Source organism: Myripristis murdjan, chromosome 9 (assembly GCF_902150065.1).
Source record: "Myripristis murdjan chromosome 9, fMyrMur1.1, whole genome shotgun sequence".
NCBI lineage: Eukaryota > Metazoa > Chordata > Actinopteri > Holocentriformes > Holocentridae > Myripristis > Myripristis murdjan.
Genome location: NC_043988.1, coordinates 24560924 through 24578345, shown reverse-complemented (window position 1 = coordinate 24578345; position 17422 = coordinate 24560924). Strand labels below are relative to the sequence as shown.

The 17422-nt window shown below is 41.8% G+C and overlaps 1 protein-coding gene across 2 annotated transcripts in view; it reads left to right on the top strand.

The window, feature by feature from the left end:
• The window catches only part of commd10 (COMM domain containing 10), a 57830-nt gene extending 55505 nt beyond the window's left edge, over positions 1-2325 (top strand). Inside the window, exons 6-7 of one of the 2 annotated variants that reach the window (XM_030061100.1) lie at positions 1253-1312; positions 1668-2325. In XM_030061100.1, the coding sequence (XP_029916960.1) occupies positions 1253-1312; positions 1668-1697 (90 nt within the window). In that variant the 3' untranslated portion in view covers positions 1698-2325. Of the gene's footprint in view, positions 1-1252; positions 1313-1663 lie in introns of both variants that reach the window. The other variant, XM_030061099.1, reaches the window with a different exon arrangement.
• Positions 2326-17422: the final 15097 nt, after the last annotated feature.

Sequence of the window (17422 nt, the reverse complement as noted above, 5' to 3'; positions counted from 1 at the left end):
TTATTTGTTATTTGTCATCAAGGTTTTCTACAAGTAGTTTGGTGCTATTCTCAGCATTCAGCATGATGGCACTGAAAACACTCTGTTTGCCTGCAACGCTGCCCCTGTACTATCCAAAAAGCATTTCACATATTACAGCTATTTGCTGAATGATGGGTGTGGATAAAGTGTCTTGCTATTACGCCCACTCATGGGGGGAATTATAATTTCAGCCTATATTTCTGATGGTGTGACGATGATGGCAATGTAGGGATGGTTGCCCTTGGTTTCTCGTTTTCTGAGGAATCCTGCCTTCCACCGTTTTGTTTTGCCCGTAGTCTTTTCAGAGAGGGAGAAAGAGAGAGAGAGAGACAGAGAGAATTGCTCCTGAGTGAACTCAAGAATAGGCATGTAATGATGTATTGTCAGAGAATGTTTTTTTTAAATTTTATTCAAGAAATGCGAGTCAATAACAGTTAGAGTCACACAGAGGTATGACAAATGTGCAAACATGGCTGCAAAGTTCACAAATCTTCATCGCATATTCCTGCATAACAAGACGCTGTTTTTCTAATCCATTTAATCCATCATATTGCCAAAGAATTAAGCAGCCTGTCTTAAATTAGGTCCATCACTAATGTAATTTTGACTTCATTTCTGGCTTTTTAATGCATTTAGAGTCTATTTTGAATTGAATTGTGTCACTTGCTGAGCATATTATTACACACCTGGCCAGGGAAGCGCATGATGCAATCTGGTTTAACCTTTAAAGTAAGTAAAACACACCAACAGGGAAGAAATGGGTTTTCTCACCGTTGGCTGGTGGGCAGTAACTTGCCCTCAGTGTATTTTTAAACCCACTGATGGATAAGGCTTAGAGGATAGTATGTACTCTCATACTTTGGACTGGACGGAGAAGCAGTAATAATTGATGGAGGTTTTTATAGAAAGCACAAGAAGCCAGCTGACGGACTTGTGGTCATGACACTTAACGCTGTGCTCTTATCTCTGCTCTTTTCTCCTCTGCTCTGCTCTGTGTTGTACCTCTTACTTCTCCCTATTTCATATTCCCATTTATTCCCTTGCTTGTTTTCTGACTCTTTTCTATCCTGCTCTGACCTCTCTTTGTCTTCTCTCTCTCTCTCTCTCTCTCTCTCTCTCTCTCTCTCTCTCTCTCTCTCTCTCCCTCCCTCCCTCCCTCCCTCTCTCTCTCTCTCTCCCCCCCCTCCCTCCCTCCCTCCCTCTCTCTCTCTCTCTCTCTCTCTCTCTCCAGGTGCAGGAAAATGTTTTTGTTGAGTTCAGCCACCAGGAGCTGCTTGAGTTCTACAACAAGGTCTGTTTGCTTTGTTTGCTTGTGTGTGTGTGTGTGTGTGTGTGTGTGCGTGTGTACATGCCTACGTGCATGTGGGTGTGTATGCGTGTGTGTGTGTGTGTGTGTGTGTGTGTGTGTGTGTGTGTGTGTGTGCGTTTTCTTCCAATTTCATCTTAATGGCTAACTTTATTGTTGCATCTTGTCTTGATTGGTCTCTGCCAGACAAAATCCATCTGCTTGTCTGTCTCTCATACTTTGATTTATGATGTTGCCTCTCTTTTGCACTCTCTTTGTGTCTGTGCATTTGTGTGTGCGTGTGTGTGCATTTCTCTTCTCCCCACACTCAACCTCTTCTCTCCCATTTTCTTCCAGCTAGAGATCGTGCAAGGCCAGTTGGATTCCTTGACTTGATGCCTTGTGCTCATCGTACAGACACACAGACCATGTTGTAGCTGTTTTTGCTGACAGATATGACAGCTGTTAATGGAGGCCTGCCGATGCCACTGTTGTTCTTATTTACAAGAGAGAAATATCAGAATTTGATGGCAGCAGCTTCTCGCCTGTTTGAGCTCCTTTAAATACACTTTTTGTGTTTTTTGGAGGAGCATCTCGCTATGAATTTGGTTGAATTTCTGTATCTTCATTTAATCAAGGAAAGAGCCGGGACATTTTGAATACAGTGATTTACATTTGTACTGCATATCAATCTAAATAATCGTACTTTTAACTAAGGGTTTTCTAATGAACATTTTTCTGTATAATACTTGTAACTCAAAATTTAGTTGCCCTATAAAATGGTTATAGACTATGAGATATCATGAATGTACCATTCATTAATGTAATGATACACTATTTCAGTGACTGTCAGGTTTGACACTTGATGTATAATGTATGTACACACGCGGAAAACATCAGTGAAAAAAAAAAACAACTAACTGTAATGTGTAAAAATGAAATTACATCCATTTTCTATCTTTGCAAATGAAATAATGTCCATGTAGTTTCAATAAAATCTCAAGTGGAGGTGAAATTCATCCATATTGTTGTTATGTAGCGAAGGCTCATTATTTCTCATTAGGACCAACCTGGACTGGTGGTTCAACAGATGGGAATTCTGGGAGGCATAACACACCACCAGCGTGTGTGTATGTGTGAATATGTCCTTGTACGACATGCATCTGTCCTTGTTTGAATGTGTGTGTGTGTGTGTGTGTGTGTGTGTGTGTGTGTGTGTGTGTGTTCAAATCCCTTCTCTCTTCCCTTTTTTTCTACAACAGCTTGAAAAGGAAATCTCTCCGATTCCCAGGTGTTTTTCTTTCCTCCTAGCAGTGTCCCAGCCCAGTCAGATCTACTCATTAGCTCTACCATTAGTTCTCTGATCTGATTTAATAGTGTGTAATCCCTAATTTTTTTTAATTACATACATAGATACTTACTTACTACTATATTTACCTATATACAGTGCATACATGCATACACTTCACTATGTACAGTAGATACTTAATTATTCACTTATTTACATGCATATTTACAAGGTGTCTGCAGGTCCTTAAAGTCTTTCAATTACAAAAAATATTAGGCTGTATATATCTTGTCCAATTTCATTTATCCATCTATTTGTCAAAATGAGTTCTTCTGCATTGCAGTCAATATTTCTGAGGTGAAATATTGACTGCAATGCAGAAAATAAGGCTACCGCTGAACTTATTACAGCCTTTATGCCTACCTGCTACGCTAATGTGAAGATGAACCCAATTCCCTTTAGACTTACCTGTCACTTTAATCTCCGGATTTTTAACAGAACTATTTATTCATTCATTTATTTATTTATTTATAGTGCAAGATGTCTAGACAGGCACCTCCGGTCATTGGCTAGCTGACTCACTTTTTCACCACATCAGATAACGCAACAACTGTTTGATTCTTGGAAGTGTTCCCACAACATCGTCAAATAAGCTAGTCAAGCTAATTAGCAGAGATGTGATCAAACAGATGGAAAAAAAAGCTTGGCCAACTGTTTACTTCTACATTCCAAAATCAGCTGGATTCTTACCTTGCTGTCTTACCCAAAGGAATCTGACATAACATAGAATCACCTGGTTACTCACCTAAAACCTGTATGTTGGACCAAATACACTGTGTAGTTCTTTATACTGTCCAAAAATCAATCTAAAATGTTATAAAAATGTTTTCAAAAGGACTTACATGCAACTCTTTGTACCCTGAAATTTTTACCCATACAGCCACACTTACATAATTACCCGCATACAATATGTCTATTTACCAAACTTTCATTTTCATAACTACAACTTTACAACTCAATGTGCATGCAGCACGTAGCTCATCTTTTTCCTTGATGCAGAAGTATTTCAAAATGCACTTTTCTTGCTCTTATATCCATCCTAATTAACTAATAATTATTTAATCAAAGCGAATAGGAAAGGCTACTGATTTGAGCCTTGTCAAGATGGAGGCACTACTTTCTCACTGGTCTCGCTGCTTTAAGAAACTTGAAACATGTTCACCAAGTTCCAGTGTGAAAAGTTGCCCCTCAATTAGCAGAGCCATTGAAAACAACTTTCTCCATCTGGTTTTGTTGCTGTTTGTATCTAACCTTACCAGGCAGCAGCTGTGTTAACAGGATAATAGCCATGTAGAGAGGACACGCAAACACAAATACACACACAAAAACACACTCACACCCACTTGCACCTTGTAAAATGAATGAATTAGCCACTCAGTGTAGCGTGGGAAGCCCATGAGCTGTTGCCTTCTTCTGTGCAGGACAAATCTAAAGATACTCTAATCCAGCAAGAAAAGAAAGAAATGAACATCACTGTTCTTTTATCTTCTTCCTCCACTTCTGTTGTCGGAGAATGAACCTCTCAATGGAGGTGTGAGCTTACACAAACACACACAAAATCACAATCCAGGACATTTGGACACCAAATTGTAAAAAATATTGATACATATACGAAACCTTACATGTAAAAGCACTCGTAAGATTTTCAAGCAAAAAAAAAAAAAAAAAAAAAAAAAAAAAAACACGGTCTCTTCCTGTCAATCAGGCCAAACCGCTCTTGGCCTGGCTGTTGTTTTTTTATCCAATTGACAGTTTTTGCCACCATGTGAAAACGCCTGCAGCCACAGGGAGCGCCGTGTTCCACAGCATGGTGAACAGATGGTAAGGCCGAGCAGAGATGGCCGCCCCCAAAAAAAACACTGAGAGAGACTCACACTGAGAGCAGGCACAACACAGTACACAGAGTCCCAACAAGAGAGACAGGGAGAGAGTGTATCTGTCTGTGTGTGTGTGTGTGTGTGTGTGTGTGTGTGTCTCTGTGTGTGCTTGTCAAAACTGTTTGCCTGCTCCAGTGTGTGTGTGATGAGGCAAACTAAGTCCTGCTGGATGCTACACAAACACGCACCTATAGTGCACTGTTTTTTTTATAGAGCGACTGGTCAGGGGTGCTGTGCCTTTCCAGCTTTAATAAGTGTCTAATGGACTTACCTCAGTGTGAGGCGGCAGTCCTACAGGGCGGGGAGGGCTTGGCCACAGATGACAGATACAGATAGCTGGCATGCATGCACAAAATCAAGCAGATAAACAATTGAACCCAGTCTCTTGTGCTTTACACCCCTACCACTGACAAAACACAGGAGCACTGTATGCGTTTGTGTGAACCTTCCTTATTGCCTGTAGGAGGATTTTTGTGTGTGTGAGTGTGTGTCTGTGCATGTATCAACTGTATTCTCTGCCTGAGCAGCTGCTGTATTGCTTGTCCTGTCCCTGTTTGACAGCCAGCAGTACTTTAACAAGTGAAAGACAGCAACAGCCATGGTGTGTCTTTTGTAAAATGTGAACAATAATGAACAGTCAACAACATTACTGAGCTGCGCAGATAGTACCAGTCTGTCTTTTATAAGCACCAACGCATCACAATGGACAAACTGGCACTGATTAGCTAATAAAAAAAATGAATACAATAGCATAGTAGAGGGAGTTTCGATACGCAAATCTGTGTTGAGCCAAGAACAATATGCTCATGCATGCTTTTTGTGTGCTGGACTTTCTTGAATTTATTCGAGCAAATGGGTGGGGGCTGTAATGGGACACTTGCTGAATAAAGGAACAGAAATTTGGCTGCTGATCCCTGGTGAGTTTTTAATTTTCTGAACAATTGTGCCCACCATCCAAAATTTGCCAGGATTACCAAGATTATGCAGCTCACTGACATACCATAGAGAGAGAGATCCCAATCTGGTGATCAGAATCCTTAAATCCCATCTTGGACCCATCGTTGACTGAAAATACGAGTCAAGGATGTACAATTGTGTTGTTCAGTGCTGTCCCAACCTGATTTCATAAATACTCTCACTTAAAAAGACAATCGTCCTCTCATTTGAGCCTGCCATTTTCTGAGCAAATATAGTTCTCATAGTAGCGGGAGGACTGTGCCACAGACCAGCACACTGCAGAAAGAGCTGAGAAAGTTTCTCTGCCGTTCTGAGCTGTTTCTAAAGGTGTGTTAAGGCATCATGCAGCAAAATGCAAAAAAAAAAAAAAAAAAAAAAACTTTCCAAAGACTTAAGCCAGAATACAGTCTTTCCCAGGGCTATGGTACACCGGCAACATTTTGAGATAAGCAATTTTATCATCAGCTGTCATGTAGCAGCATTTTTTTATGATGCATATCTTTTTTATGGCCAGTGCTACTGACATAGATTTTTTTTTTTTTTTTTTTTTGCTATTGCTGCTTTGTTTTTTCGCTGTTGTCACTTTCCAACCTGATTGTTCTCTGTACACTTCAGTTAATAGAGACTTTTGTCTTTTGTTTTTGTGGAATGCTCTCTCGTGCTTCAGACTCCACATACTCAGACCTTGGAGCTGCTATGTATAACCACAGTCTTCTATTGTTGGGCCCAGAGCAGCTCCACCAGAGCAATTGGGGTTAAGTGCCTTAATCAGGCTGTAATGGGGGACAGCCTGGCACCTTGACAGTACAGTCTAAAGTGGAGTATTCACTTTCCTCACCCAGATTTTCCCAGCTGGCCCAAACTTTGAACAGATGACCTTTCAGTCAGGGACCCACTTCTCCAATCTCTCGGACGCAGACCCTGCTTCATTTTGCCTGTCTCCTGTCAACATTTCCCAAAATGTTGTCTGTGGGTGATGTGCTCTTTGCAGCCAGCAGCATCCGTAAATGAAACAGGCGAGCAACACGGCACAATACAAGAAGCGAGCTAGACTTGATGAGAAACAGATTTTCAAGCAGAGGTCTAAGTATCTCTTCGGGCGATAATTGTACTAAAAGAGAGCAGTCTCTCACATCAGCACAGCCATTAACCAGTGTCAGTGCTCTGTCAGAGGCTTATAATAGGGTACATTTGGTTTGACATGAGTTTTATTCATCTTTAACAGAAAAGGGTGAACAGGAAAGTGAGGATTGAGACATGGCCAATGCCAAAGTTTCTTGAGCTTACTTCAAAGTTTTATCCCCTGATACTGAATCCATGTGCAATTCTTTTAGTTATTTAAGTAAATTGATTAAACAATGGATTGCTTTGTAGCCCAACTTATGTCTGAACAGTCACCAAGCTTGGTCTTATGTTGGAGGTTTGAAAAGGGGCATGCATTGCCATTATTGGGGATAGAAACTGTTATACTATCTTGGATATACTGTAAGTTCACTCTTCTCGTTTGTTCCCAAAGCTCCGCCTGAGGCCATGCTTTCTCACACTTCACTGTAGTCTTTTCCTGCCACATCAGTAACAATTTAGGGATGCAAGTCAACAGCCTGTTGCTTTGCCAATAAGAAACAATGTATTAGCGTGAGAGTCAATCCCAGCCCAGCTGGCATGGTCCAAGTTGCAGGCACTGCAGTGAATCATTAATCACAGCCTGATTAAACTAAAAGATTATTTTGTATCAAACTATGAAACAAACTTGAATAGTGTAATTTAAACACATACAGCTGGTATGTGTTTAAATTACACTATTCAAGTTACAAATACAAAATCTTTTAAAACAACTAAGGTGATTAACTCACTAATTTGCACTTCTACCAGCATTAGAATTGTATGAAATGTGTAATATTGTAATGACTTAACAGCTTTCCTTTGTTTGGTTGACACTCAAAAGACAAAGTCACACTCACAGTGATATTTTCCTGTCTGCAGGTTGCTAGTTTTTCATGAAATCTATACATACTGACTTGCCACAGCCAGCTGATTTCACAAGCTCATTTTCTTTTCACTCGGAAACCATCTGATTACATTCCAACCAACGCCTTAGATTGGAAGCCACAAAACAGGCAGCATCCTTGGAGGAACGTGGCGTGGCTTAGGCGATGACACCGAGAAGCTGCAGTGCACTGAACTGAAAAACAGGAACAACATCAATATAGCTTTTCCTTACAAAAACAGTAAGAACTGTAAGTTTCAGTGAAGGTTCAAAGGTGCAGAGGATCTAACCCAAACATGTGCCATTGACTCTCTATGTAAAAGAAGACGGTCTCAATCCTCCTCTTTTTTTTTGCCATAAAGAGAAACAGGCAAGGTGCAGAAAATGGAGGACAGTGAGGATTAACATGTCTTAGTATGCAACACCAACAAACAAAATAAAAAGGAAAATAATCAAACTAAGATATAAAACTGTTAGCTATTTTAACACTGAAGCCAATCTCAAATTATTTTTCTAACTCCGCGGAAGCACAACTGAGAAAAACCAGAGCTGTCACTTTCTGGCCAGGCAAGAAAGGCAGACTTTACAACAATGTTCAACTAAGAAACGGGTTGCTTCGAAATAACGTGGGCCTCAGTGTTGATGGGATCACCAGGAAAAGGGCAGACCATGTCAAAACACAAATACTGCAGGCTCGACAGGTTTTCAGACGAATGACTTGAGGTTAGTTAAAGTAAACCTGCTGCCAAGTAGATTAGCTTCAGAGCGTAAGATGCCATAGTAACTGACTTAGAGTTAAGGTAATCTCGTTTATTGGAACTGAAACCCCCAGGTTTCCGTCAACTCTGCTCTGGGCGTCGAGAACAATGGCTGTGCCAGACTATGTACGAACAGTATCTCTTTTTAAATGTCGACTTTTCAGCTCCGTGGTATGTATAGAAGTGCCAGTGCGTTTGTTAACTCCCACACCTCTGTGACACCGCGGACTGCACTTTATTCACACCTTCTCCAGCCCTGCAGTCACACAAATGGCACCAAGTGGTGTATCTGTAGCAATGCAAATCATCTCTTTCAGCACACCTCAGATGGCTGTATTGCGATATTGGCCTGGGAATATTGTACAATGTGTGCGAGTCAGAGATTCGTAATGTCACTGCTATTAAAGTGGTCACACGTCATTTTCACATGGCTCCCATTCTCTGAGCCAGTGCTTTGTTACAGAACAGCATAATCAAGCATTCAGTGGCTTGCCTCTAATTTGCACTTGCCAAAATTACCATTCTGCTTTCAACGCCTCCAACTCACCTGTGTTCATTCTCCATAGAGACAAAAGGTTTGGAAAGTGTTTGTTTTCTCTGCTTCTGCAAAATGTTATTCTATTGAACAATTTATTTCTGTCTTTATACTTTTTTTCTGCTTTAACACAATTGTTGTTGGGTTTTTTTTTTTTATCCTTGTAGCGATACCTCTTGCTGTAGGGCACAGATGGAAAAGAAGGCATAATGTCAGAGTGTTCCCCTCCTGTTTTTATAAAAGTTGTTGACTTGAATTAAATTTGAAAATGAATTAGATCACCCGGCTTCTTCACACAAACTTCTCCTCTCTTCTCACAGTCTTGCAGTCCTTCTAGCACTCTCTCACAACTTTCCAACTTCATTATCTACCCTGGGCAGCCACTAGCCCCACTTGACCCAGCAGTCTCATTCCCTATACAGATAAAGACACATTACCCCCAGCCTCTTAAAGCTTCTTTTCTCTTCTGTATCTTTGGGGCCAATGTATTCCACTGGACAGGGGTTATTATAACTCCTCCTGTCCCTATCCAGTCCAGCCACACAGCCCCTTCTTTATAAAGACTGTCCGATAGATCATAAAAATGAATGCTGGCCTCTGCCACCGAGTTTTCTCCGGATTTTGAGGGTCTGTGCTCTGACAACCTGAGGTGTGACTATATAAGGCATTTGTCAATAGTCTATAAGGGTACTGAGATTTATAAAAAAAAAAAAAAAAAAGAAGAAGAAGAAGAAAAAGTCTCACTGCCATCAGATGTCAGCTCAATAAACAGAACACTGCTTCTAATTTTCTGTGGGCTTTTGCTTGGCAGTGCAGCGTGTCTAAAATTAGCCCGCTGCTTTGTTTGCTCTGCCCCAGGAGTTGCTTGTCCATCTAGGGATCAGCTGCAGTAATGGTTTGTGATTTCAAGCATACGCAGTAGCCTGATGTATGAATATCAATACAACCCAAGCTCACCAACACAAACAATTGTGCATGCAGCAAATGTCGATAAATTGCCAGGAATTTGACATGCCAAAGGAAAAGGATGCTGTTCATTTGTAATTTTTAAAATGCGAACCGTAGCACCAGCAAGCCTTCTTCATTCAGACGTCATGCGCCAATGCCTGCTGCCCCGCTTTGTTCCAGGAAGATACATCATCATCAGCCCTCTCATAGCACCCATCCACCCCAAATCCCCCTCTTTCCTCCACCACTGCTTTCAATTTTCAGGCCCCTCCAGCCTTCCAGCTTTCACCATGATGCCTTCCTAAAGCCTCTCATCTTCCTCTCCCTCTTTCCCTGTGTCCATGCACCACTGAGCTGGCTATGCAGTTGGCAAAATGAATGGGCATGCTCATTGAATAGTGCCTCTCTGTGTTGGTCCGCTGCCCTGGGTGGCAACGCCGGGCAGCAAGCCTAGTCTAGCTAGGTCTGGTTTGGTTTCCACCAAAGAGCCAAATTGAGCTTGCCAGGCCTTACTCATGATTCATGGCAGTCAGTTTCCCCTCATTCCCCAACATCATTTCTGTGAGTCATCTTTTCATCTCATTGCCAACAGAGATGCTTAGCCAGCTGGGCAGGTTTTTCAATAAACAAGTAGCACTTTTGATCTTGTGTTATGATGTTATTGAGTCGACCCTGGCACCACTAATCCCTACCTGTCCCAGCTGTGGGAAGTTAGCTGCTCTAGCACACAAGATGTTCATGCTGTTATTTTTTTTTTTTTTGGTACTGATGTAGTGTATATAATGTTGAGGTCAGAGAACCTGGCCTGTATCCGTGGCTCATACACAGTGCAGACTTTTATTCTGTTGTGTTTTTTCCCATAAATGCACTGAGGTTGTGTTGCTGGCGGGCTCGGATTTCCCCTAAGTGTCTTCCCCAAAGTGCTATTATCATTGTTGTCCCGTTTAAAAGGCAATCAAAAAATATTTTCCTAGTTCTAAGTTGCTTTTGGGAAAACCCATTCCTTTGTCACCCTCCCCCCACCTCTCTCCGGACCATTTGGTCGACACTGGGTCCACACAAAGAGGCCGCGCTCTGCCCAGTGTCTGCTGAAGACATCTCTGGAGTCTAGCTGGCACCGCCAAGACATGACAGCACTGTCACCGTGTACTAGACTCGATCTCTCTCTCTCTCTCTCTCTCTCTCTCTCTCTCTCTCTCTCTCTCTCTCTGTTTTTTTCTTTCTCCTCCACTTTTTCCTTGTCCTCGCTCCTCACCAGCTTCATCGTCTCTGTGTTCTTGCCTTCTCTGTCATTACATGTGACATCACTTCTCCTGTTGTTTGTTCTTTCTGTCTTGTCTTTTCTTTCTCACTCTCCCTTTTTCTTTGTTCTCTGTGTGTAACTGCTGCAGATACTTTGGTCACTGTGTCATGGCTCATTGTGTGCACTTCTGATAAATTTTGATTTGTTATGATTGGTCTTGTATGTGAGTCTGTGCCCCGTGGCATTGAACAGTCAATGGCTGTCTGTGCTGTTTAGGGTCACTGAAGCAAGGGCAACCAGTGGCGACACTAACATGCCAACATGTGTCTTTCATTCCCATTCTGTAACTGTTTCACATTTGATTGTTGTTGCTGTCACCGCTGCCGCTGTTGTCACCGATGTTGGTGTGCGTGTGTGTCCCCTTCCTGCCCTGTGATCTTTTCTTCTCTTTCAGTCTTGTATTGATTTGTGTTTGTTTTGTTTTCTTGTTTGGCGTTGTATGGCGCCGAGTGTAGCCTGGCCTTTCCCTGACTTTGTTTTGTTGTTGTCCCACTCTGCTGCTGTTGTTTTTGTTGTTGTTTTCATTGCCACGCAGAAGCGACGCGTCCCACCGCCCTGCCCTGTGATGCCCTCACCAAGGTGGTACGGGGTGTATCTGCAGGGTGTCTGCAGCAGCGGTGTGTTACATAAACAGTCTCAACACAGATGGTGCAGCATGCCTCTACACATGGCAGGTTCATGGCTGAGGGAGCGCACCATCCTCTCTCGTTCCTCTCCCTCTCTCTCTCCGTCTCATGTCTGTCGATGTCTGTCACTCTCTGCATCTCTTTCTGCCTTCTGCACCTGCTGCCCTTGTCTCCACAGGTCTGCCTCACCGTCTGTCTCTGTATCTGTCTGTCTGCCTGCGTCTCTGGCTCTGTGCACTCTGCTGTCTCTGCAAAGTCTGTGCTCAGCGGCCCTGCAGATGAAAGTCTACCAGCACCTTTGAATCGTCACTCTGTCACTTCTCCAATTCACCCAAGAGTTTCCCCCCCCCCCGTTTGCTCGTGCATGTTTGCAAGAGAAACCAGTCACACGTGTTGTTGAGCTTAGCCAGCTGCCGGAAAGTTGAACAGAGTGAGGCTGTGACTCCTGCACACCTACATTGCAGAAATGTAGTGCACAATATGCAAAATGACATGAAATGAAATGCAGGCATGGACAAGTTGAAAATATCCAGTCTGTCTAGTCACCATTTTTCTGCCTTGCAGGCATGTGCAATGCTCCCACTGCATTTATTGGTTTCCGTTCACTTCTTTTTGCTTGGGTCTGCTTGTCTACAGTGATGGTGAACCCAGATAAAAAGAAAAATACAGTTTTTGTATGCCCTCATTTTCAAACTGAGGTCTATTAAAATATATTGGATTAGTTTCATATACACTTTGTCATTAACTGTGCACATTTTATTCCATTTTGCCTGTAAAAACACCATACATCTGAAATGAAAATTCAAGACTGTATTAGATAGCTAAATAAATACCTCTCCTATCAAGGGTATTATTGATGATATCAAATGGAGCCAACCAGCCAGCCAGAACAACCATCCATCTGCCCCTGAATTTTTTCAGATACATCTGGGAAGTGGTGTTTTTATTTTTATCGATGGCACTTTAGAGCTATAAGACCAGTGCTGCTATTTCCTCCCTGCGATGGAGGAGTGAAATGGAGGGATGGAGTTAGAGGGTGGGAAGATATGAGAGGAGGAGGATGAAAAGAGGAAAAGTAGGACAGAGCGATGACTGGCTGCTACAGCCTTCTGGGTAGTTTGTAGCGGTAGCTGGTCTTATGTAGGACCTGATGGAGAATTTCTGCTCAGTTCAGTGAACATGGCATGTTATAAACCAATTCAGCCAATTCAGCACAGGTGTCCTGAAGTTGTGGATGGGGAATTAAGTTCTCTCTCAAGCACGACGTCTCTGATATGGCAGGGAATTTGCAACACCCACCCCCTTCAACCTTCAACAGGGGCTTTGCAGAGGAATTCTACAACCCCCTAGTGGCCACGTTGGGGGGCCACCGTCTAATTACAACGCAACTGCTTTGACCGATTTCCTGCTGACACCGCCGCTATCACCGTGGTCAATTTTTGATGTGTGGCTGGCGGCTCCAGGAAAGCATAAAACCATATTGTTATGACACCCATGTGTATGATGCAGTCTAAAACGGGCACATGTCCCGACTCTGCTGTTGAGAAATGTCAAAAGTTTCAATCAACTTGTCAGGTTGCACCTGTCCTCATTGACAGTGCCAATAAAGTCTGTTCATAACAGAGCCATTACACTGTAAGCCAGACTAATCAACCACAGATGCTCCAGTTACAACTTCAGATAGACACAGATTCAGATAGATGAGCTAGAGCTACACGGAAAATAATCTTTATCCTGACTGACAAAAGGACAAAAGTTACTGTGAATCTACTGTCTCATCAACACATTTTCATCTTCCCGTGTTACTTTACTCCCAAATTTCAACACCTCACTAATAACATTCATGTTACCTGGTTGGTCGATTACATTTTCACTGCTAGACATGAAATGCTTCTCCATCATTGTGTGAAAAGTTAAGCACTTTAAGGCCAGAAAAACAAAGGAGAAGAGATTTTTTCACACACAGGAGGAGAATACAAAGCAATCATCAAAAAAGAGAATGGAGATCAATAGCAGCAATAGACGTTGTAATTCTCAACAGTTTAAAGACACAAAGAGTGAATGACTGAAAGTATGCACAACACCCTCTACTGCTTTTGTTTCTTGACTGTGAAGAGGAAGCAGCACATTTGTTTACACAGCTTTCGGTTTGCCTAACTACTGCGAGATTGGCAACTAAGTTTGGTGGAATTATTCCTTCCCTAAAGTTTGACTACAAGGCTACCTTTTCTAAATACGGTACTTTCCTCCAACTAATTGCTACTTCTTTCTTACGTTCACTGTCAAGGTTGTTATGATTTTATAGAGGTTGAGTGGTGGATGGTTTTGTTGCCATGGTATATTAAGAGCTCTTTTGAAAGAGTTGTTTTATATCGCCTGGAGCACATGCACCGAACAGTGCAGAGAAAATCTAAACCAAAAATCAGAGAAAATCACAAAATTCATTGCAATACAATATGAGGCTGTATATTATCCCAATGGTAGTTTGTGAGCAAATGCGTTATAGAAAACAGGATGGCTATTATGAATTTACTGTATATCACACCTGGACCAGGAAGCTCTACCCAAAAGACAGTCACTAGGCCGGCTTCAACACAATAAGACTCCCGATAGACCTAATTAAGTCAATTCAATCTCAGGAACAGCTGCGAGCACACAGGTAGATTCTTAACTGTCCTTTAAAAAGGGAATTTGTTGCCAACAATTTGTACAGCACCTCACATAGACGCACAGGTGCATAGATACAATAAACACCACCACATGACGGCATGAAAAAAAAAAATCCATATAAAACGTAAAAGATCCATACATCTCTGTGTCTCTGTAGTGAGTTAAATAGCCAACTTCTTTAAAACGTGAACCTATTTTTCCAGAGTTTTGAGGTCCATTTGTTTTGAATATATTTTTCAGTGGGGGAATCTGTGAGATCACAAATGTAATGAATGAAAGCTGTTATGACCAGAGGGTCCTGTCACCTTGATTGGGAATGCACATGTCAGATAGTGTGTAATGTAGGTGGAAGACTGAGCGAGGGAGGTTGTCTCTCATGTGACGCAGAAGAACGAACTCACGATGGTGGCTGCGTTCTGTTGTGAGAACATTAATTATGTCAGGGATACAGATCTCTGCAGAATGCACAATAACATTTGTATGATGTGCCTCTTGCTATAGAAAAGCAGGACATAATCTGGGTTGCACTTGCTCTTTGCAATCCGAGTGCAGTGCAAGCTCAAAATGGCCACCGAGAAAATTAGGCCGGGGCAGAGTCACAGTTTGACGGCATTCACACTAAAATAAAAATATTCTCATGATGCACATGAAAACACCAGTGCTAAAGAAATGAACAACATTTTCTCAGCTCAACTTCTATTTTGTATTTCTGGGCCAGTCAAAGGGATGATGACCAACTAGGATCTGGAAGTGGAGGGGTGTTGTCCTGCCACTGAGTGGAACGCAGATATGAGGTGACAAGTTAGATGTCAGGGCTGCGAGCAGCACAGCGGAACTATTCACCTGTTAACCTGTCAGCCCAAATCTTTGTCCCACAGGGCAGTTAGAGCCCCGCCGCACGCTGCTCCCAAATTCTGCAGTACAACTTTCTTAGATGCTACGCAGAGGTGAAATTAAATGAAATGCAGATAAGACAAAAATGTAGAGAGTTGTTATTGCTGTGCAGAGTCAAAATAATGCACACAGACGTGACTTCATCTGCTCCTCTCTGTCAATTTGCTTCTGTCTTGCTGGTGTTTCTATTTGTTTACCACGCAGCCGCTGCAGAGGATCTTGAACCGAGAATATAGTCACAGCGTATTTCATCGTCACCTCTCATGCTGTTTTAAACTTTGTTCAACAACAACGGCGGTTGTAAACAGAGACAAATGAACTGAGACAAATGCGCGGAGAGAGGGAGCGTAGCAACACGCAAACAGTGGTCGAGAGCCGGTCATGTGACATCCTCCTCTCCGCAAACCTCACTTCCAACCACGCATTAGTTTCAGTGAGTCATTTTAGCCCCACTGTAGACTGTAACAAATAAATATGTCACTATTTGTATTCTGGAGGAGATAGTTGCATTGGAAACATAGTTGGAATAAACAATCCTGCTCCTGCTGTAATGAAGATATAATGGTCGGGCACAGTTTTCTGGTTTTTATGCAAAATGAACAATGCCTTTATGTTCACTGGATAGCTCAAACTCTGTGTTATGACAAATATGTGGGTCCAGTAAGGAATTTAGCCTTCCTCCACACCTTGTACTGTAAGTCCTGAATTACTAATGTTCACAAGTCTTAGAAAAATTAACCATGGTCTACTATGGCTATCCTATAGCTTACTATTACTGTTTTTTGTTTTGTTTTGTTTTGTTTCGTTTTTTTAATTGCTGCCAATAAATCATAGTGATGATAAAATACCTTAAACAGACATTGTAATACTATAGTTAGGACAGTTACTATAAAGTACAACAGCAAAACATGGTTACTACATAAAAACCATGGAAGCTTTAGTGAATATTCACCACAGAATATGTAAGAACAGACACATCTCTTGCTTCATCAAGTGAGTCTAAAAAAAAACTTTTATTAGGTTAAATAAGTATATGATGTTCTTTGAGGTACTCTGTTTTAAAAGTGCTACTTATCAACAAATGATCTATTGTTGCTTATTATTTCTACTTGGCTGTAAAGCTACAATATATCACTTTTACATATAAATAAATGTTCAAACTAATTCCAAATGAGTTCGCACAATGATGATTAAGCTTAACACCCACCCAGCAAAACGCTGCCACTTTTCCACTGCTGCCATTTGTCTGTGGCGTTGTTCCTGTGCTGCTGCAAAGTTTACCTTTTACATCAACCACGCTTCTCAGCTTTGACTGGAATTATAAAATAGAAATTATAAAATGGCTAATTACATGGATGATTTGTTTTCTTTGTATGTGAAGACTGAATACGACCTGGAGCTGCATTTCTCAAGCTGCATTTACTTTACTACAGCAGCAGAAGAAGGAGGCAAATCATACTAAAAGTGGAAAGTTGGGCACTGCAGTTTTAAACACACTTTAAGTTACAAGGAAACATCATGTGGATGGTGTGTTGCTTCCATGAGTCAACATATTTCTTGTTGAAACAGGACGTCGAGGTGGGACATTAAACAGGGAGAAGCAGTGCAAAAGTGTTCAAAAGTTCAAAAATGCTTTGTGCATAATCTCAAGCTGTCACAAAGTGCGGATACTTCAAAAATGCACAAATCCCTGCCACCAGCACCATAACCACGGCGTTTTCGGAAAAGGAGAGGAAACGGGTTTTTAAAGCTCCACAAGCCAGACGAGCTTCATGAGTTAATTACACTGCGAGACACATCTGGCATCCCTCTTCGACAGGCGGCTTAGAGGAAAGGGGGTCCAGCCAAAATGTGGACTGTTCAATCACAGATTTGGAGGCTGATACAGAGAGGGCTGACATATTCAATTCAATTCAACTTTCAACCGGACAGTGTGAGAGGAAAAAAAAAAAAAAAAAACCCAAACAAACAAAGATGAAAGATCCCACACAGGAGAATATGCAGGAACGACGGCCTCTGTGGGAAAGAAGCGGTAACTTATGCTTTTTCAGAAAGCGATGGTATAAATGCAAAGAGGTAGAGAAAACGAACACACCGGTAGCACTGGAATCAAGACAGCTAATCTACACACAGCTCCTTTTATCATGGGGTTGCATCACTCATTTATAAGAAAGGAGACGCACGAGAAATAAATAATTGCTGACATATCACAC